General features: G+C 44.8%; 1 protein-coding gene across 1 annotated transcript in view; it reads right to left on the bottom strand.

Moving 5' to 3' along the window:
* The window catches only part of LOC119386845 (hemicentin-1), a 139,497-nt gene that overhangs the window by 18,454 nt on the left and 97,521 nt on the right, over window positions 1-23,522 (bottom strand). The window contains exons 8-9 of the mRNA XM_037654113.2: window positions 17,502-17,630; window positions 5,281-5,841 (exon numbers count right to left, since the gene is read on the bottom strand). Coding sequence (XP_037510041.1) covers window positions 5,687-5,841; window positions 17,502-17,630 — 284 coding nt within the window. The 3' untranslated portion in view covers window positions 5,281-5,686. The remainder of the gene's footprint in view (window positions 1-5,280; window positions 5,842-17,501; window positions 17,631-23,522) is intronic.

The raw sequence follows: 23,522 nt of genomic DNA, 5'->3' as shown, positions 1-23,522 counted from the left end.
CCGACAGCCAGTAGTCCACTCGAGACCACTACATGCTCTAGCGCTGTCTCGAGGAGTTAGCGAACGTGTGATTGCCGAAGAATTTTGCGATCTTATACTGAGAACTGGAGAGGCCGTCCAAACTAGCGAATATAAATCCTCAGCAGAATCAGCTTCGGCGGTTGTAACGAAGTTCTCTGCGGTCAGTTCATCAGATCTGGATGACAGCTTCACACCAGAGGAGCTCCAACATGTGCTGTCTTCTGTAAAACGAACAAGTTCACCAGGACCAGATGGAGTCACATACGCTGCACTGGCTAATTTGTGCGAGAAAGGAAAATTGCACCTGTTGGACATTTACAATAAAAGTTGGCAAGAAGAAAAGGTTCCGGAAAGTTGGAAGATATCGAAAGTAGTACCGTTGCTAAAGCCAGGGAAGAGCCCTATGCAGTTGGATTCGTTTAGGCCGGTTAGTTTGACAAGTTGTATTTCGAAAGTGATGGAGAAAATGATCAATGAACGAATTTTATGGTGGCAAGACATGAAGAAACTACTACCAGAAAGCATAGCCGGCTTCAGAAGAGGTAGATGCACAATGGACTGCATTTTGGACTTGGTCACAGACGTGGAAAACCAACGTACGGAAGGAAACATCACTGTCGCTGTATTCCTTGATGTCCAACGAGCATACGACACAGTGAGTCACGTTCACGTTCTGGAAGGCCTGGCCCTGCAGGGATTCAAGGGCAAGATACTGCGTTGGATCGCTGACTTCCTGAGGCACCGGCAAATTTTTGTAGTTACACAGGAGGGCCCGACCTCAGAACACGTCGTCAACCAAGGAGTGCCACAAGGCAGCGTGCTAAGCCCTACTCTCTTCAATGCAGTCATGGCGCAGCTCCCGTATAATCTTCCACCTAACATCAGATGTTCAGTATATGCTGATGATATAAGTATATGGACGTCTGGTCCATCGTTTTTGGATGTCCAACAAACTTTACAAGAAGGATTGGATTATGTAGACCGTTTTCTAAGAAAAAGAGGTATGGCACTGAGTCTGGCTAAAACAGCCATACTACCGTTTACATTGAAAAGACCTGGAGATTTCCAGATTAGTCTGCAAAACCAGCCTATTCAAATGGTAAAAACTCATAGATTCTTGGGAGTGATTTTAGACCGGAGACTAACATGGTCGCCTCATGTCCAGTTCCTTGAACAAAAAGTGAATCAGGCCATTCGAATCCTCCGGCATCTCTGCGGGGCAAAATGGGGCGGTACTACAGAGTCGTTATTAGCCCTACATGTTGCGTGGATACGCCCCATCGTAAGTTATTCACTGCCGCTGCTGCACGGACTTCCAGCCTCCACCGAAAGGAGACTCCACTTGTTATTGGCAAGGAGCTTGAGGGTATGTCTGGGGTTGCCACGGTCAACTTCCAGTGCTTTAGTGTATGCAGAGGCTCGACAACCACCTTTGGCAGTACTCCGAGCTAAAGAAACATGTCGAAATTTATTTAGAATTTTCACGCAACATGAAAGTCATCCTTTATCTGGTGCACTAACACAAAGGACGGCAACGAGACTACAGGAAAGTGTATCATCATTTCAAGCAGTAGTACCAGGATTTAAACGCTGGAAACCTTCAAAACCACCTTGGACGCTGCCGCTTCTCAACGTTATCTATGAAATAGATGGCATACGGAAGAAAGCAGACATGGCGCCTCTAGTAGCCGCACAGATGGTACTTCATCATTTTCATATAACGCATAATGACAAAACGAAGATATATACAGATGGATCATGCACTGAAGAAGCGTCAGCCTGTGCGGTTCTTATACCCGAAATACAGGAAAAGAGAATGTACAAATTATCCCACAAATCTTCATCGACGACAGCAGAATTGGTGGCTATCTTTGAAGCAGTTAAGCTTATCTGCGAGAATTCTGAGCCACGAAAGTGGGTGATATGCACGGATGGCAAACCTGCCCTTCAGCTAATCAGAAATGCGAGATCACTTTACAAAAATGGTGAAATAGCACAATGTATTGCAGAAACGGTGGAATATGCCTCAGCGCAGGGTCACAACATTGTATTCCAATGGATACCCAGTCACACTGGAATAAAGGGAAATGAAGAGGCTGACAGCCTCGCGAAGAAAGCATTGAACGAAGGACGGGATTGCGCAATCCCTGTGTCTGGGGCGGATATTCGACATTTTATAACGCAAGGAGCTAACCATTGTTCGATGGAGAAGTGGTTTGATAGCCCTAAATCAAAGGAATCAGTACTTTATGAAGTTGATCCACACAGAAAATTTTTCATAGCGACAGATCTCCCACGACACTTAGAGACTTTAATCCACAGACTTCGATTGGAAGTAGCCTACACAAACAGCTTCCTGCACAAGATACATCGATCCAACTCCCCGGAATGCCATTGTGGTCAAGCAGAAGAAAATGTTCGTCATATTCTGTTGGAGTGCGTTAAATACGCGAATGAAAGAGAAAAATTAAAGAAAAAATTAGCAAGTTTGGACAGACGGCCCCTCACATTAAAGAAATTACTTGGACCATGGCCTGAGATGCATCTTCAGAAAAAGGCGAACATCTTCCTGACAGATTTTTTAGTGGAGACCGGACTGGATAAGCGCCTGTGATAAACAGCCAGGGATTGATTTATATGAAATGTGTTAGTGCATATACTGTTAGTAGAAAAGGAAGGTGTGCGGGTGAACAGTTTATGACAGTGTGAACTGCTGCAAGCAACCTGTGTATTGGTATGATTTTTTTTTTCGGATTGTTCATGTTTAGGTACCGTTCAGTATTATTCTTTGTTTTTTTTTTGTTTTTTTCGCTGCATAACTTCGTGATATGGAGTAGCCGAGGCAATATGGACCTCAACCTCTCCACAGCAAAACAGTTAGAACAGAACAGAACAGAACAGGATTGGAAACATTTTGATCGAATGTTTTTTTTTTTAATTCTTTCTTAACACATATAACTGTACCGTATGACTCGCGCAGGGATTTGCTCTATCCTTCTTCTTTCGTCTTTGTAAAGTTGATCGTTAACAAATTGCGTCGTAGAGCACGTGGATGAGGATATTTCACTAAATAGGTCATACAAGCACACCTGTTTCCCTGTTGAGCGTTTCAAACAGCACCATGTCTTGTTTTTACTCGGCCAGCTCAGTAGCATCAAGACGTATGGTAATGGCAACTACAGACTGTTTAGATACTGCGGGCATAAATAGAAAAGCCAAGAGAGAAAAAGCTACCGATACACAAGTGACGAAAAATTTGGTTCGTAGTATTCGGTAGTTCGTAGAAAAATCGGAAGCGTCGGCCACCTTGCTTTGAACCTTTATTCAATGACCCTGCGCTATCGTGCACTTAGCATGCTCATCGGAGCCTTGAGCTTACGCTCGTTTCTCGAGAGATCTTTCCTCTGCCGCCTGTCATATCTTCTTGTCAAACACAGCAGTGATAGTGCGTTCATTCACGGAAAAATGCATTTTCACTTAGATCTGTGGTGCTTTGAATATATGTACAAGAATGTTAAGGAAAAACGTGTGCGTGGCAGCGTCCAGAAATGTTAAAATTATGAAACTAGGTAAGACGTTGACAATCCGAAGGCACCAGACCCTACTTTGAAATGACTGTTACGTGTCGTGCAGTAAGCAACTGGTTATGTCAAAGTTCTGCTAAGCCAGGCTGTCGAAAATATTGAGGACATGAAGTATTAATGCAGCTCGTCGCACATGAATACCAAGTGGACTCCCCATCGTATGGTGTTGTCGTTATCTGAAATTCTGTTCTCGTTTTGTTCGGTTGACGATATTCTAAATATATGTAGAGCTCTTCAATATAACACAGGTAAACAAAATATTTGAGGCGTGTGTCAGAAGCACTGGATATTGTTAGAAAAGCGTTTCATCTGCTGACTTACTTCCGATGGAAAAACAATAACACATGTTCACTTAGTAAGACCGTTCCATGTTGTTAACCACTAAAATATATTGCTGGCGCATTTTGCTGAATTAGCTAGATGTAAGCAATGTCTGCTTGCTGGCATACAGTATATGCTTGAAGACGTATTACAGCGGAATTTTTTTAGCTAATTAGGTTTTCAGTAAGCAGTAAATATACGGCTGAAGGGACCTTGCAAACCTAAAGGGTTAATAATTCTCAAACGCTTTTGTTAAGAATATTTAGACGGCATCTATTAATGAGAACTAACAGACAATAACGCCAAGGAAAGTACAGGGGGTGTTATCTGTAGTATTTAGAATGTAAATGTGAAGAAAGTAAAGTGGACGAAAAGATGACTTGCCGCCGGCAGGGACCGAACCTGCGACCTTCGAATAACGCGTCCGATGCTCTACCACTGAGCTACGGCGGCGGTCATCCTCCCGTCCACTTTCTGGGGTGGACGGGAAGATGCGCACCTGATTGCGTTTGGATATAAAGCGACACCTGAACAATTCTAGGACACTCTACTCTAATCTGGAACTTCTCCAGTCCGATATCGCTTTTTTCAGTCCAAGAAGAACGTTTCTTTTTCAGTTCCCGTTCCAAGAATGTATATTCTAAGGAAGTACCTTTGCTGTACGCACACTACTTCCAATCTACAAATTCACACATAGTGTCCAACTTTTTTTCAAAATTCTCGCAGCTTGTCTTGAGGCATTACGTAAAATTGTTACATAGCCATTGCCCCATTTCAACCTCCTAACAAAGAATATAGAGCGCTATCGCTTTGGTCCCCTATTCAAAACTCAAGGTCATCTTTTCCACGGTCTTGTGAGAGTCACACAACATTACTCTCTAAACTAGAGCTCGAATCTCTAATAAGCGTTCATTTTAGCCCGTGTCCTTGTCTTCAATAGCATTCGAAAGCAGCATTTTTTTAAAGCGACTGAAGGTCTAACATAGCAAATTTCTCAAGCCAGCTTTCAATCGATTCTCTTCCCTCCCAAATACTCTCCTTTAGAGTCAGTGTTGCAGATGCAACAAGTTGCCAAAATCTAGTAATCTTGAAGGAAATCCGAGTTATCTGTTTGGAAAGTGCACGCAATCTGTGGTTTACACACAAATACATTTAATCAAAAGGGAATGCTGAAATGTTCTGCTTGTCTTAATTTCAGAGTTGTCTTTTTAGTGTCGCATATAGCTTGTGTGTTTTTCTGGAGTTCATTTGCTGTTCCAGAATGCCAAAATCAATACCATGCGGCTCGCTTTGCTGTAGGTGTATGCATCAAAAGTATTTTTCAAATCTGTAGCGCAAGACTGCGGGTTCATACCTCAGACACCGTAACCGGTGTCAACGCCCCCGTGTGTAGCCGCCACTCTGGCCGACATGACACAAGCGGCCTGTTGCTGATGCTGCTGCTGTTGCTGCTGGAACCGCCGATGCAGCTCGAGCTCGTGCAGCGGCATGTGCGGCACGAGGTGCAGGTGCTGCGGCAACCGCCGCTGTGGCGGTGGCTGGCCCGCGTGGAACGAGGCCAGCGCCACGGCTTCTCGCTCGGGAGGTGTGTGGCCCGGTGCAGTCACCGCCGTGGTGAGCGTCATGTGGCGCGCCGACGTGTCCGACCACCAGCACGGCGGTACGGACATGGGCGGCTGCTGCTCGACGGCGCGCTCGGGAGTCGCCGAAGCCGCTGCGTAGGCCACGGCAGCGGGCGACGGTGACTCCGGGCTCTCCCGCTACGTGGTCGTCTCGCGGCTGATCCAGTAGTCGTCCGCCTTGCCGTTGCTGTGGGCCCCTTTGCCGCAGCCCGACTTGGAGCCCGCGTGGGGCTGCGACTGCTGCTGCTGCTGCGACTGGTGGTGATTGCTGCTCTTTGGCGTCTCCGGGCCCTCTGCATGGGGGTGGGGTTAGGAGAATATGCCTTTGAACTACGCGTGTACAGTCGCAGCGAATGAGGAAGAGAATGTCTTAACTGCGTGGCGGAAGACAGGATGAAGCCCACTTAGATGGCGCCATATTCAAGAAAAGCTACAGGGGCTTCATTATTTAAAATATGTTTGGTGTCTCTCACGGTGATTACGGTATCGTTTTAGGGGCGAAGCTCCTTATAGCGGCACCCGTTCGTCCCTCGTAGCGTAGTATGTAACCAGTCTTACGCTTTGACCTGCAAGGTGGTGCCGGTGGGAGATTTTTCCTGTGCGTTGTTGAACAATAAAAAATTCGCAGCGTTAGCTAAAAGCCGACTTCTTCTGTCTCTCATTCCCATTAGCAGCCATTCTTTACCTCCAAGGTAGTGCCTGGTGAGATTTCTCCTGTGCGTGATTGAACAATAAAAATTTTGTTCAAAACGCCGTTGATTGATGAAATAAACCAGCAAAAGACGCCAGATGTTTTGTAAAAGCAAAACGAAAGAACGCCAGATGTTTCTAAAGCAAAACGAAAAGACGCCAGCTGCTTAACGAAAGACGCCAGATGTTTTCTAAGCAATGGTTTTCTAAACAATGAAAATTCACAGCGTACATGCAAAATTAAAGTGCGCTGCAAGTCGTCATAACTCATCGAACCATTAGTATAAACGCGCCCGATCTCACGTCGGTGATGATGTACTGGGCAGAATTCACGGAAGATTCACGGTTTACCGATGAACCTCCGCTGCTTCGCCCACTCATCATCATTCACTCCGTGGATATGCTGTGATTTTTGTCATGGCGGAAGGGTGGTGGTCCACATGAGCTGCTTAATGTGTATGCGCTTAACAAAAGTGTGCACAAGTGTGGAGGTATTGGTGATCACAAGGACAGGGAGGGAGCCCGGGCCCTCCATATATTTTGGTAGAGGAGCCCATGCCCTTAAGCTTCTACTCCCTTTCAACCCTGGTCAATAAGCAGCGGTAATTGGAAGGGGTGAAGACGAACAGATGCGGATCTGTGGAGGGTGATGAAAGCAGCCTACGTGCACAATCTTCAGATTATTTATATTATTTGTATATGCACTTCATAAAAAGAAAAGAAACATACTAGCATGGGGCTTGCGGCGACGGATAATTCTTTACTCGAGGACAATGTTTTAGATACATGTCTTTATTACATCTACAAGTGCAATAGGCGCCGTATTAAAAAGGGAGTTTCAGCGGCTAAGTTATTATTGTCCCCAAAACTTAATAAGCAGCCTAGGAATGAGTTCAAACAGATATATTGATATTATAAGCAACGCCATTTCCACAATATGCAAGGCGAAATGAGGAAATGTGGGGGCAGATTTGCGGTTTTGGTAATTGCAATGTACAACCAAATATACATGCGTATAGTTCAGATGAGATTGTTTCATGCAATAAAAACAAGGCGAAATCAATGCGTAAGAAAAGGCCTACTGTTAGGAATAGAAACTGTAACCACTCGATGGCACACATGCGAAAACTTTCCTATTGTCATTATCTCTTCGTCCTCTCCTCCCTTCCATCCCTCCCCCTTTATTTTTTTCACGAGCGTTCGCGTTTGCGTTAAGAAATTGAGAAAAATCAAGCTTCCTACTATGCTATTGTATGTCGAAGTGCTACACACGCATCAGCACAGAAAGCTTTTATGGCAGACTCTGGAACAGTCCGTTATAAATTATGATGACTGGTAATTACTCACTGCACAAATGAATTTAGGCGAGAGAGTGCCGCTGCATGCCTGCCCTAGGCGCGGGCATCCACAGTGGTGCGAGAATTCAAACTAATTCGAATGTGTACTTGGACGAGTTGGGAAATGTGTTCTGAGACGCGTATGGAAGGTCGTCAAGAATACATTGTTCACTATCAGTGTGACGAAAAAAACACATGAGAAGACTCAACCCTGGGAAGATATCTTGGATCGAAGTGTACGGCAAGCAAGTAATGTCCGTAACTAATTCATATTCTACATAGTGTCCACACGCTTTCTGAAACTGTCAACACATAGCTAATCCTACCGCCTTATACCCGGTTTAATGAATTGCCTACACCGTGTACACAACCGCGTGAACCCACCTCGTCTACTATATACAATAAGCTCTATTTTCTCAAGCCGAGTTCTCAGCCAGTACGCGCTTCGGCGCTCGAACTACTAGAAAATTTCCTAAGAAACTGCTTTCATCAACGGATCTGCTGAAAGCACTCGTCTATGTCCAGGATTTTCCAGCGGGCCAATGTAAATCCCAGCACGCAAATTCGATCTAGTGAACCACGGCACAATACCGGTTCGGAGAAGGGAGCCTTTCTGCACAATGGTGTGTGCTAACGAAGCCCGCATGCAATATTCGGTGCGTTTGCAAAGCCAGTGTTGGGCCAGTGTTGCCGGTATCCGCAAAACTCGAGAACAAGGGAACGCGTTGTATTCATTGTGAGGTATCTCATTACAGCAAGGGCATCCAGTGATTGCCCGCTCTTTTAACGTCTCGGTTCCCCGACGTCCCCGCACTCGGGAGAATATCTCGCGCAGAAGTACGCGCCTTTTTTCCTTGTCTTCGAAGTTTCAGTTAGTAAATTAAGGTTTATGCAAACCTCTCTCCTAGACACACTCCGCCAAGACCGAGGCGACGTTGACAACGAGAGAGAAAAAAGACACACATAAGGAAACGCGGAGGATCTTAAAATTTAGAAGAAGCTTTCCGCTTGAGACTTGATATCCAGCACGCGGAAACGCATCACCTTTCCCGACGGGACCACTCCAATTAAAGTAGCGGCACGGTTTCTAGCCGGCGACCACGACCAAATTAATTTAATCCAAAAGCAGCCACGTAGAAGCTAGTTGGGAGAGAGAGCCCGGGTCCCGCAGGCTCAACGCGCGGGGTCAAAACGGGAGCGGCTGTGGCCTGAGTGTGATGATGTTGACCGGGTGCACCGCGAAGTTAGAGAGCAGGATGGACAGGAGAAAAAAAAGAGTGCTCAACACAAACTATGATTGAAGGCCCCACGCCTTCTACAAACAGATTCCAAAATGGAACGCAGACTGACCGAGGAGAGAGAGGGGGAAAGAAAGAAATATATACTTAGGAGCTTGCGTATCAGGCACTGAATGGCGCACTGAAGAAGCGTTGAGTCGAGGAGCGCGTCTAGCCCCGTGAAATGGCAGAGATTGGGAAGACGAGAGGCGAGAAGATAGTGAAACGAAAAGGGGCCGATAAAAAAAAACAACAACAAAAAACAGAAAACAATAGAGAAAAGGGAGGCAGTCGTGCTAAGGCGCGTAATTTTCTTTACGAGTTACCCCTGCGGCTCCCGCTTGCGCAGGAGCAAAAACTGAGAGCGTAAAAAGAAGAGTTGGGGACCCTGAGTGCTCAACCATCCCGGAGCCCAGGTCGAGGCCTCTTCGCTCGTCGTAAAACGCTCAGTCAGCTTCGTCTGTCTTCCGAGCTTCTGTTGAGAGGGCGAACGAAGTTGGTAAAGGGCGAAATGGGAAGCCAGGGCGTCATTGTTCTTTCATATTGTTAACCTTTCCCCGGTCTTCTCCTTTCCTTCACTCGGAGACCGTGGATTTAGAAAATGACATTAACTGCAATGTTTGTGAAACATTCGCCGCGCTCCTATGAAGCTCCACATTTTTTTTAAATCTTGTTTCACCCTTTTTTGGTTACCTCTTTTTTTTTACCACCGGGATAAAATCTAGTTTTAATCTCGCAGTGATAGGCCCCCTCGCGCACCGTCCTCAGCGCTGCGCCATAAAGAGAGTTTACTTTTGAAGCAGGAGCGCTACGGACACCTTACTTCACACAGTGTGAGCTCACTCCTTTATTTCGCCTTCTCGAGTTGCCGCGTCACGTCCGAGAGAGGTCGCCGCTCCAGCTCTGGTAAAGGCGCAAATTTCATTCCTTGCATATAATGACATCGCGAAGTGGCCTTTCTGAAGCACTCGGGCCGCGCTTCAAAAGAATGCGAGGGAACAAGTTCGGGCTTTATTACTGAAAAGTAGCTTCAATATCCATAATTAATTGTGTTCATTAACGTTGCATGACGTTTCGTTCCAAAATACGTCTTTGATGCGAGCTTCAAAGAGCAGTCAGTTGATATTTAATACTTAATTAATTTATTTATTTATTTATTTATTTTAATACTCTCAATGACATTTGTGGCACTACAGAGAGGATTTGTGTTATATTTTAAAAATGGCAGGGTTAAATGGTGCATGATCAGGGTTGCTGGCAATAGAGGCAGGGAAGCGATTACATTCGGATGGTGTCTTCGGAACGTAGGAGCGGAAGTACGTGTTGACCTGGCACAAAGGTACCTTGAAGTTATGGTCGAGGTGATATGAAAGATAGCAAGATCTCGTGAACACTGTTCGCTTCACTTCAGAATTTGTAAAGAAGATTTCATGACAGAGGCATAGGCACGCTTGTTTGCCTCTGTCAGGAACGTTAGGGTGGTCTAGAGAAGTTTTAATTGAAGTGATACTGGAGGTGCGGGAATAATTAGCAACAATGAACCGAGCTGAACGATTTTGGATGGATTATAGTGAATTTACAAGTGTACTAGTGTGAGTATCCCAGATTGAAGAGGCGTACTGCAGTTAACCTTTCATCTTCCATGGCGAATCCAGTTGTGCAGGTAAAGCTTTTTTTTTTGCGTATATGCATTAACAATACAGACGAGAGAGAGAATAAACCAAAATTCAGAAAATTTTGTGTCTATTTCAAGAAGAAAACTACTGTCCACGTATGCGGGCACTGGGAACACCAAGTACACTAGGTCCATCACCATGCTTCATCACTAATGGCAACTTTGCTTGCCTACAGCTCTGTTTCAACGCGTTATTGATTATCCTCATCACCGCTTATTGAAATCAGCGCCTTCATAATCAGTTAAGCACGCTTATCATCAGCCTTATCACCAGCATAATCGTTCATGGGGCCTCTCCTAGATAGATAGATAGATAGATAGATAGATAGATAGATAGATAGATAGATAGATAGATAGATAGATAGATAGATAGATAGATAGATAGATAGATAGATAGATAGATAGATAGATAGATAGATAGATAGATAGATAGATAGATAGATAATATTTTGCGGCAATAGAACGAAAAAAATATAGCGTAACAATAATATAGATAAGTAGAATGTGAAGTAGATCAGAAAGCAAGCAGATGTAGCCGATATTTTGTTGTTGGCATTACGAGAAAGGAGTGGGCATGGGCGGGTCCCGTAATGCGTGGGACACACAACCGATTACCAGTGACAGCACCGGAATGGATACCAGAAGACGGGAAATGCAGCCGAGGGCAGCAAAAAGTTACCAATGAAATAGGATTGCGCAAATCACAGTATCCGACATCTTTCGAAGAGGCCCTTTTCCTGGAATACGCAAATAAAAATAATGATGTGGATAATTTTTCGATTATTCTCAGGGTTTGCGCATTACAGAGACAAGCACATTTCAAAAACACTGAAAGTTTTTTTTTTGTTTACTCATTGAAGCGTATACGTATAGTCTCTCCTATCAACAAGATCTGCTAAAGATCGCTCTGCTTCACCATATTTAGGTTTGATAAGCTATGCGCATTTACGTCACATCCATGCTTACACGGTTTCGACGTTCTGATAATGTGCACGAAGCGTTGTTCGGAAGCTTGCGTATCTATGGGAATCCTAAAAGAACCAAGGTGCTTGGCCTGCAATGCCCTATTTGATCACTTCAAAGCACTCGTGTAAATATGCTAATGGTAGAAAAACATAGAGAAAAACGCTTTCAGATGATGCCCTGTTGAAGTATATACTTAACGATAGATTGAGTCGCCCAATATCAGTTTATGCCATTAAGGACGTATACTATGTTATGAATGTAAGCTTTCTTTCAAAGTGGACTCCCAGTGATGATAACTCGTTTAGGTTCTTTGCTTTTTAACTTGCCTGCTGCCCCTGATGTCCTGCTGGTAAGAGAGCCGTGAATCTTTGCGAATACAGTTTATCTTTTTGTAGACCGCTTTTGCTTTTCGCGCAGGAGCACGTAGCTCAAACAGAAACTCGCTATTGGTATCGCAACTTTTATTTCTAGTGCGTAGAATTAGGCACATAATAAAGTGCAAACAAATTATTCGCGAACAAACGCAAGAGGAACACCTGTATGATGCAGATCCTAATTTGCATTTAAACAGGAGTGGCGGAAAGGCGAAATAGATGAGCTTCAAGCACGATGGCAGAAAAACAAAGCTATACAATGAAGAACACATCAGCTCCAACGGCAAACAAGGTTCGACGCATAATGCGATTCAGTGATGATGGAACAGGATAAAATTAGGAGAGACGGCGAAAAGAGTACGGGAAGCGTACACGTAAACGTCAACTGCAACTTTCGCTCTGACGAAAACGAGTACATGTCAACGAAAAAACGAAACGAAACAAGTGACAATAAATAAAATGGGTTCTGTGATCAGTTCTCCTTTTTTCTAGTTCTTCGACAGTTCGGAACAGTGCGACTAAACTTGAAGTCCGCATCACGTATCTTCTCCATCAAGTATTTTATCCACGAGTATTGTGTTGAAAGTTTTCAATAATATCTCCTTTTTTTATGTAGTACTGTGTTTGGCGATGCGCGAATCTTCCTGTTTCGTATATGGTAATTGCCTCGTATTTCCTGCATAAATACAGACCTCCTGAGACATTTTGCAACGTTTGGATTCCTGATCCACTGCGCAAAATGCATACCCGTATTGTTGTGGAATTCTATACCAATGCGAGTTCACGTTGAAACTACAGCGTGTCAAATAGATGCAAGCCTGATGACGCCGCTTCGTCAGTAGTATAAACTATGAGTACATCAAAAACTTGGTTAGTGGAGACATTCTTTGCTTTTCTCCAGTAACGCGTAGACTACATTACAGTCGACACGTGGGGCGCCACCACCTTGCGATGTTAAACGAATGTTTTCTTATTTTTGGATATCACGACATGCATTAATATGATCCTGAAACTTCGAACGCACCAACCCAACCGTTTTAACGCGTATGCGTCTACCGTAGCTCTGCGTGTTCAGTTGTTCAAGATAAAGAACTGCAGGGTTACATCCCCATACGGCGGCACCGAAGCCCATTCGTAAAATAATCTGTAGACTGCCGAAAAATTAATGTTACGTGCGATCATATTTGCAAACACGTAACTTCATCTGCGCAGTCTCTTTATAGGCGTCGTGTGTACGCACACGCATACAAACAGGCTGTCTGGAAATGGGCTAGCGCTGCGAGAAGAAACGAAGAAGCGGAAGACTTAGCGAGGGCCACGCACGCGCCCTTCGTTCGCTGGCTCGCTCATCTTGTCGCGGTAATTGAATTGGTGATTCTCTTCTTCGACGCGCGAAACGGACGACATTACAACGACCGCTGCTCGCCTCGCTGCTCGCGAGTCTGGAGCGTATCACGAGCGAAAAGTGCGGCCCGTCGGTTGGCGAACGTGGAACGAACGAAAGAGTTATAATTGCGCTCGAAAGAACAACTGCGATCCAGACGCATGTGAGTGAGAGAAAGGGAAGAAGAAGTTTGCACGCGAAGCTGGTGGAATGGGCTCGAAAGGAGTTCGCGATAACATTACTTCTTCGCACATTTATGTTCCGCTAGAGCGTGGTACGCGTGTTCTTAAAACAAGCATGCGAGAACACTCGCTGACGCGCCTCGTTCACACAGATTAATGTTTCTCCAAAATTTTTTGAAAAGTATGGCCAGACGTTCGCTGCTCGCTCGCGAACAATTATGCGAACCACGCCCTCATTCCTGGCGCGCCCATCCGACTGCTAAATTATTTCTTCGGTCATCTCGCTCGGTCCGCTCCGTTTTTAAGCGGTTTCCTGGGGATAACAAACACAAATGCTTCGACTTTTTCATCCAATTTTCTTGCTATTGTAGCAGTAGTAGTAGCAGTAGTAGTCGCGGTAGTTGTAGTGCTAGTGACATTGGTGGTAGTACCGTATTTACACGATTGTGAATCGACAGGAATGTTGGTGGACCCGTCCAAATAGCACAGCAAAAAAAACAAAACAAAAAGAGCGTGTGAGCACCCTTGATAAAGTAAACTTATTTACACAGTCTCTGGACTGACTACACGTTGACTGATTCCATTGTTTCCGTCAGCGCCGGCCCTGTCAGGCACGTCTCTCTCCTCTTCTAGTAAAAATGAGCGTTGAAATATTTTAAGCAGGAATGCATCACCAACTAGCCCCTCCACTTATTTTGTAAAGTCAAGACAAAGAACGCGCATTCCGGTGCGCTAAGGCAACACCTTCTAGACTAGCTAAGGCCTCTTCACATCCTCCCCTTCTGGTTCCTACGTCACCACATTGCCATGGAGCTGCTTTGACAGCGCTTTCGGGAAACGCCTGACAGCATGAACGAGTGGATTCACAACGCGCCGTAAGTACACCAATGAGCGCGCAACAATGTGCATTTCTGAAAACGCGTCCTTTGCACCCGTCGTTGTGTGATGACGTCCCCGAGGAGCGAAGAGGCCTTAGCTAGTCTAGAGGGTTTTGGTTAAGGTGGCTTCACGGCAGTGCTTGACAGCCATGCAGAAAAGCTTGCCTCACAGCAATATGTGGGGGCCATTTTTAGACAATTTTCCACGAATCATTGCTGAGAATGCGGATTATACGCGATAAAATACGGTATACCTAACAGGTAGGGCCGGAACGCAAGCGTAATGAGGTAATATGCTACAATGTCCTTAAATTCTCGTTTGTCCCGCTGTAACTGGTGGTACTAGTTTCGGTTTCGATTGTAAGTCGACCCACCAACTTCGGATTTCAAATATATAGATAAAATGGGTCATCCTAAAATCGTGTAAATAAAGTAGTAGTAGTAGTAGTAGTAGTAGTAGTAGTAGTAGTAGCAGCAGTAGTAGTGGTTGTTGTTGTTGTTGTTGTAGTAGTTAGTTGTTAGTAGTTGTAGTTAGTAGTTAGTTGTTGTTGTTGTTGTTGTTGTTGTTGTTACTGTTGTGGTTGTTGGTGCTGTTGCTGTCGTGAACCAGAGTGGACAGCGACGTGCCGCCCCACCAATGACGTCATATGGGCTATACAAAGGTAACGCGCTTCTCCTGCATTTCACAGCGACTAGAACTTGCGCTCTAGCGCTCTTTAGGAAACGCGTCTTAGCGTAAGGTGGTTATAGATCTGAAATGCTGCAACGAGAAGGACATCATCGTCGGGGACGGAACACAGCGAGTTAGCGAAAGCAAGTTAGAAAATTTGCAAGAATAATAATGGCTCGAGCTCTCATTTAACAGGGGTAAATAATAGAGTTTGCTGGAATAAGCTATTGTTCTGCAGTGAACGTAGGCTTGAAGACGATATAAATGCTTAAAGTCGGCATTCAAGATTTTAATATAGAAGCATTCGCTGCAGAGTAACCATTCGGTTTAGTTTCCCGGTCACTGCGGAAAGATGAGAACTAAAACAGGTAGGAAGCTGAGGCATACCAAGGGCACTACTAAAAACAAAACAAAGAAGACGGATGCAGACACGCACAATAAACCGGAAGTGCTCTAGGAGTCTGATCGACTATGTTCCTTTCCTGTCGGAAGCCGATCCAGCAGCTATATCACGACCATGCATACTTTTTCTCCCAGTGTCCCTCCTTTACTTCATCGTTCATTGTTCTTTCCTCCCCACAGAACAGACCACACGCCTACCTACCATGCTCCAAGTGAATGGCAGACAGACGCCATTCGTGCGTGCCTCAGGGCCAATCTTTACACCTGAAGCAGAAACAATTGGTCGAAGGACAGTACAACACGTGGACCTCCGGGGCAAACAAGGCGATCGAATCGCGGAAGTGTGGTGCGCCTCGTAGCTATATCGGGAAACATTAAGCACCGCACGCGTGGTCGTCAGTCATATGAACATCTTCGCTTATTCTCCGCCACTCGTCCCAGTTTCCACGAGTGCGAGCGTGTCTGGAATGCGAAAGGCGCCGCGATTATTATCCTCAGAAATATTACTGCAGACGTTTCCACGTGGCTCTGTACTGGAAACCCACTGGCGGCTGAAGTTTGAAGAACTTGGCATATATGGAGATGTTTCCACGTGGCTCTGTACAGGAAACCCACTGGCGGCTATCGCGCAGTGGCTTGTTAAACGCGGTCCACTTGTTATAGCAAGTCTGCACATTAGGAAAAGCAGCCCATGAAGCACAAACAGCCCTTATGATCTAACCACCTATTAATTGTTGCTGAAGCTCTCCTAATATACTGTTGTTTGCTCCTCAAGCTAAGACCTCACAATAAACACGTTGCAACTACAACGCCAAATTTCATCGAGTTTGACAACACACCAATACTACAGGCTAAAATTTGAAGAACTAGGCATATGTGCCTAGATAAAACTATAATATACAAGAATTCGTTTCTTATATTGGTTTCAGTCAGTGGCTGAGTGGAAATTATTAATTTGGAAGCTGCCGCCGGCAGGGACCGCCGGCAGGGCGGCAGGTTACCTTTTCGTCCATTTACTTTACTTTTTTTCGTCCACATTACTTTGCTTTTTTTACTACACCTATATCCTGATTACTACAAATAACACCCCCTATACTTTCGTTAGCATTATTGTTAGTTCTCATTTACAGGACGTGAACCTACAAACTCTAGAGATACGACGATATTGAGAGAGGCTCAAGATGTTATAACAAATTTATCGTGAACATGTTAAAATAGATAGCAAATTGTATATTAAACTGTGTAGTCGGCGCTCAACCCGTTCATCTCATTTGTTCAAGTTAATCGAATACTCGCGCCGAATCAACATGCTCAGAAAATCGTTCTTGCGCCGTACAATCCATGAATGGATTGCATTGCCCGAAAATCTACTGCAGAGCCCAACCATGTCGTCGTTCGTGCACGCCCTCGCTGATCTATGACCGGAGGTGTTTCCCACAGCGTCTGTCGCTTTCCAGATGGCGTGCGATATTGAAAGGAAAAGCCATTACACCCCTCTGCGTTGTCGAGTAGACTACTGTGTGAAAATGCGCCCTTTTGCACATTGTTTTCTTCCCTTGTAGTAACTTTTATTTGTCCTAAACTGTCAGAATTTCACTCTGTGATCTCTGTATTTTCTTGCCAGTATTTTCACTTGTATCATCGCGTGTGTTTTACTGGGTTCTATTATTTCCTGTGTTTCACATACTGTAAAGGTTGTTCGACACTGTTTTCAGTTTTATTTCGCAGATTTGTTTCGAATTGTTCTCACAGTTTGCTGAACATTTTCTTCTCTACAATCCACTCCTGCCTGTGGCTTATAAACCAAGTTGGCAGAAATAAATAACTAAAATAAATAAATTTCATTACGTACGTATGTCGTTTAAAAGTATAAAAGAGCACATTCGTAATATTTCATTCATTGCTATTGATAATTTTGCCTTGTAGCATACATCTCTTAGTTTTTTTTTTGCATAAGAAGAGAAGACGAACTTGTTATTTTCGTTTATTGCTCATCATTGACGTCCTTGCAATGCCAGAAGAGTAGCAAGAAACCATAAGCGATATTTCGGAGAACGCCAAACGGTGAAGACCAGGCGACATAAGCCAAGGGAAGAGGTGAATTCAAATTGCCCTTACCTTCCTCGTCATTTCTCTTGTTACGCAGCCGAAGCGCAATTATGATGCACAGCGGGAGCAGGAAGAGAACCGTGACCGCAGAGATAAGCATCGTCAGCAGGGTCTCGTCGGAAAGCTGAAGTCGTGTGCCTGCATTACGAAGACGACCGCATTACAACGCGGTACTGGCAGGGCCTCTGGACACAATATTTAGGAGTCCCTGCCTTATCGGGAAAATGGGGGCAAGCGTATTTATTTATTTATTTATTTATTTATTTATTTATTTATTTATTTATTTTATATCTATCGTCTGGCGCAGCTCCCCCAACCCACTGTTTCCTTCCTGCATGCCGGTAATTAGACAGCATACACGTGCTTGCAACACTTCATTTACGACTCTTCATTTCGTACAGATAACAACGACGGTCAGGCGTTCATATCCAGGCAATGAAATGTGGCAACGAGAAATTACAGGTCACTTCGATAACCTCGATAATATATCAGATTTACGAATCCGGTACAACTGATCTCCGACCAGCCCACGATCAAGAGAGCATGAATTATTGGAAAACGACGCATGTATACGAACACGCAATGCGACCGGCGCACCTACGAGTTGCTATTTGTGCACACCCACCAACTATGTCGTGGCGGCGGCATGGTGCGCGAATTACGCCGCCGCCACCAAAATTAGTAACTCATAGAAGCTTCGCCTAAAACGTGCGTTGTAGAAAAGCTGATATCTAACGCACCCAAGCACATTCTCGTTATTCACAACATGTTTAAATCGTGGACGGCGACCATCGATAAGCAATCGACCTACAACAAAATCTTGTGGCATTCCGCATGGCAAGAAGAAATCACAAATCCTTGAACAAGGGATGTCGTTGCAAGCAACGTTTCCAAAGGTGGTCTTGTATTCTTGAAGGCAGCTACGCAAGACCACATGTCTAAACATTGGCTCCGGTGACACCTGGTGTCCAAGGATTTTTAATATATTCAAGCCTCGGTCTGAACTTCCGCCTTCATTGGATTTTCGTACGGAAAGCAAACACAAGCCACGATCAACGGGCCCCTGGCCCTTGAAATGAACATAAGGAGATGGTTAAAACCCGTACACCAGCTTTAGCCGTCTCGTTGCAATAGGCCACTTATATGTGGCCTAATTTTGATCAGCAAGCGAGATGAAGCGGTGTCCTAGTGCGGTGACAAATGGTCTTCAATTGCATTTGCGATTGCTTCGATTGCATTTAATGTCTGTTGGGTGGTCACGAGCTTTGGCGATAGTGGCTGCTGTGGAAACACACTTAGGCAGGTCAGTGCAAGGCCAAATGTCTTCAATGAATTTGTAAAATTTGTGAAGCGCACAATTTTTTTCTCCTCCTATTAACAAGTTTAGATGGCTTTGTTTGAAAAAATCCTATAAATTCTGAACAGCATATTCTATCATCTGTTTGAAAGACGTGTCATATCATTTTCAGTGATAAAATGTGACTGTATGGTAGTGTTATGCTAAAACGGGATGAAGCTTTATGTAAATACTTCAATTACGAAAGACATTGCATATATTTTGGCATTGTATGGTGTGTGATTATATGCGGAAGCCTCCGTTCCAAATTCTAACCGTTTGTGTCGTTATAAAGAAGATTCAATAGGTCATAGAATGTTCATGCTGTTTAGCTTTATTTATTCCTCATAGAAAAATATTATTTTTATTGAATGGTTTCAGCCCAAATAATTCTTCTCAGAATCAGTATCGCTCTCGAAACTGTGAGGATCAATTTGAGAAGGAAGTATTCTCAGAAAAATATTCGAGGCTTTTTTTAAGCAAGTTCGTCGATGTCTGGTGCGAGCTTGACAACCTGGTCGGGAAGCTGGTCTTCCTTTCCACGAGAGCGCCCACCATGGCTCGATCCCTCAATAATGATAGTCTTTAAATGAAGCCGAAAGGCCGTGCCCCCACTTCAAGACGTCTTAAGGCCGGGACACCAGAGCTGCGTGCCGTGAAGTTTTAAAACCAGCACAAATGTTCGCGATCGGGGAAGCAATATTCGCTGGCTAATCTCCGCATTTGTAGGCTACATTTAGATGCGAAGCATCTTATGGCGGAGTTCAATCCGGTGGTGGTGGTGGTGGCATGCGGCGTGGCCACTCTTACTGCGCATGCGCGAGCCCTCTCCACGCCTTCCTCTCCCCTTTCCCCCTCTCCACTCCCCCTCTCACGCGCCTCATTCTCTGCTGCGACGAGTAGCGACGAGTAGGCAGCAGCGACGCCTCCGGCGTATTGACGTAGCACGAGCAGCCGATGGCCGCCTCTCCTTCTGTGGCTCTAGACGCGGGGCGCTCGTGCTCTCCTTCCCTCGTTGAAGAATTCCACGACGACACCAATGGCATGGACTGCAGAGAGGCAGACGCACATTATCTAGCGACTTTGCGGGAGTCGAATACCTTGGACGCCGGCAGTTCCACGCAGCGTGAGCTGGATAGAGACTGGAAGACAGTGCTGATTCTACGCCAGAGGAAGGCATAGGCGCGAAAACGCAAGAAAAAAGTTTACACCATCTCCCGCTCAAGCTAACCATCTCCCCGCTGCTTCGCATCCACACATGGTTCCCTTTAGCGGGAGATGGTGTAATTTTTTTTATGGAAGCGACGCAAGGCCAATGAAACCACGAAGTACTTAAGTGTACGTATCGTTCGACAGTTTTCCATTTCCTCGATATGCACTAGCTTCATGGACGGTGTGTCAAATGCAAACTGATCGGATCATTCGGCAGTTTTTTTTTTCGCTTGACAACTACTGCTGTATTGCTTTGCTACTGCTGCTTTAACTTCTTACTAACCACAGTTGTTCTTGTATACGGTGGTTTGATACTGCCACTAACCATGGACATTGCTCCTCTGTACTTAGTGCATTTAACATTGCCAAACTTTAAGTAATAGGATAGTATTCTGACTCTTAAAAAACATTTAACTAAGCGTAAATATGATGACAAGTTTTCAAAAGGGCCGTCCTCTTCTGAAGAATATTTAACCGAATACAATTAGCAGTAACGTGACAATAACGAGCTGTGACACAGCAATGCGCGTGTGACCACCTTGTACCTCGGTCACGTGAGCCACCCAAAATAAATATGTTCAAAGCCTTTTTCTGGAAGGTCTTGCCTATGCCGTAGGAGGCAATGCCGAATTTATCGATGTACTACATAATCATATTGGCTTACGCTTGTTAACGTTGCGTAATTCTTCTGCTGTGGGGCTCCGTACAATTTCAAGGACAACCGTTAATTTCTTATCTCCTAATTTTATTCGGATATTGTATGTATTCGGATTACTGGTAAAAAAAGGAAAAAGAAAACACGTGAGAACCATAGGCATTCAATACTATTTTCGTACACGTAATAAGCCAGACGTTAAGGGTTAACACGATATGCGCAAATTATTGTGCGCAGAAGTTACTACAATGACATATAACTCATGAGTTGCTCCTCTGTCACAGTTAGCATTGTGTCACTCCGCTTTATATAACCAAAAACGGCACACAATGTATCTTGCGAAACTCCTTCGTGGAAGCTCGTGTAACGCATCCCTCTACGGTATACAGCCTAGCCGTCTATATAAATGAGATTTACCTGTTCCACAAGTAGAAAAAAATAAGCTTACGCATCGTGAGTGTTCTCACCTTCTCCTCCACTCTCCAACTACCCACACACAGATACACGTACGCAACTTCGCTTCTCATCTTCGATAAAAAGAAAAAAAAAAAGGACGGCGATACTGAGCGGACATGACTTGCCTGCGGAAAGTTTAACGCTGTGCCCCCGTAAGTCATCTTTTATTCTTCTTCAAAAATAGGAATGCTTTCGTAACCAATTTTTACGGGAGACGCTGCGATTCGCAACGTAACCACCCCGTAGAAACGATAAATGTTGCTCGCAAAGAAAGTAGGCTCCTTTCTAGCTCTCGCTCTGGGGAATATTTCATTCCGTCGGCGGGTCATATTTCACTGGCGCCCGCGCATTTATACGAGCTAAGCGCCTTTTGTCAGGCGAATACCAGAAATCGATGCGATACGCCGTTTCGCATCAGAATAAAAGGAGAAAGAAATTGGATAAGCGAGCTGAGTATTGATAGGAGGTGACCTCTGCTGAATGCAATCGCATAGGCGTATTGACTTTTTTTTTTCTGTTCTAAAAGAGATTCGGGAGACTTCGGTAAAGATTGCGAGAGTCCAAAGTCTTGAACGCAGCATGCTACGAATTCTTAAGAAGGTTGCGTCGTCGAGCAGTTGCGATATATCATAGCGCTGGAGCCATAAATTGTACTCTTGCCCCGAGGCGTTTGTTTAAGCGGGACACTTTAAATCGGAAGCATTCTTTGTCAAGTCCATTCTTGCGCAAGCGTTGACAGAACCATCAAAAGCAAATAAAAATAAGAAAATAAGGGGCCTGCCTTACGGGGACACATGCGCACAAGAATGAAACCAGGCTTTGCGCTATACAAAGCATGGCATGCGAATGAATCGCTCGTAGCCTATAGTTAAAAATGGAGCGACCTTAAAGACGTGACGTTTAAGTGGAAAATTTGAGAAGCCCTACAACGCTTCTTTTGCCTCATGAAAGCTGAACCTTCTCGAAGCTCCATCCTTTAATCCTAGCATAGAGCTGAAGTCTCCAAGCCAACCATGGGACGTCCGATTACTACGGCACAAAGAATTAAATTTACACCTCTCTGTGCTGGAAGTTTTCTTCTGACGTTTTCCTGGACTAAAGTGTGCTCAGATGCCGAGGTCTCTGCGGAAGTACCAGCCAGAACATTTATTGAGTAATATATATAGCTCGGAACATTCCTGCCACACGCCATCATTGGCCGCTTGAATGGCCCTTCGCCAATTCGCGTCATAAATTTCGGTTATACACTGCAACGTTTAAAGGATCGTGCAGGGAACGGTTTACCGATGTAATTTCTTAAGTGGTTTATGCATTCGAATTAGCGAACTACAGCGAATTTCTACCTGAGGGAAGATGACACTTTGCAGTGTAGAGAGGTTTCAATTATTAGGGCGAAAGCCTTAGATGCTTCATCAAACGCAGAAATTGACCGTCGGCATCAACACGAGTGAGGCAAAAAAGTCATCATGACGTGATGACGTCAAAATATAACGCCATCATGACGTCACCGATAGTCAAAATTCGTGACGTCATCACGATGTCAATGCGATGCCACTTCGGTGCCACATAAGTGGCGTCACGTGATGACGTCACCACAAGACACCGCGCTCTGTCAAAGGTGGGCCGATCACGGAGGCAGTTCAAAAGCAGGTGAAGTGCAGAATGTCTCCGATCTTGGAGGCAGTGCAAAACCACGTTAGGTGCAGAAAGCTTTCGGAGGAAGGCAGGATAGGATCAATACATCGACTGAGAAGAAAAAAAGATGGCTTTTCACTTTGAAAAAGCGCCTTAGGTGAATGCGTGAGAAACTCTGAGCTTCTGTTCTTCTTCTTTTTCGTTGTAAACTTTGTAATCCATAATGCAGCTCAAATACTGATTTCATTTTCTTTTCTTAATGACTATTCTACAACGTCATCTTGATGCACCATCGCAGTGATGTAAGATATCAGTAACAAGCTCATGAGACACAATATTCGCGCAAAGCTTTCTGCTAAGAAAAGCCTCTTCGAATAGCTTCGACTTCCAAATCCAATTTCTAGTATTCTATTGAGAACCGCACAGCCGCTTTTGAACTTAGGCGCGGCAATGCTTACCCGAGCGTAATTTCAGATTGTAGATTTTTTGACCGATTGTAGTCTGGTACCCAATGACGTTTCACTGCACTATCGCATCCGCAACCAATCTCCCAACTCGCGCGCGCGCGCGCGCGCGCGCTCTCACACACACACACACACACACACACACACACACACACACACACACACACACACACACACACACACACACACACACACACACGCGCGCGCGCGCGCGCGCGCACGCACGCACACGCACGCACACGCGCACACACACACACACACACACACAAAGC

Source organism: Rhipicephalus sanguineus, chromosome 3, assembly GCF_013339695.2.
Source record: "Rhipicephalus sanguineus isolate Rsan-2018 chromosome 3, BIME_Rsan_1.4, whole genome shotgun sequence".
Lineage (NCBI taxonomy): Eukaryota > Metazoa > Arthropoda > Arachnida > Ixodida > Ixodidae > Rhipicephalus > Rhipicephalus sanguineus.
The sequence above is the reverse complement of the archived record's forward strand: the minus strand, read 5'-3'. Positions and strand labels throughout refer to the sequence as shown.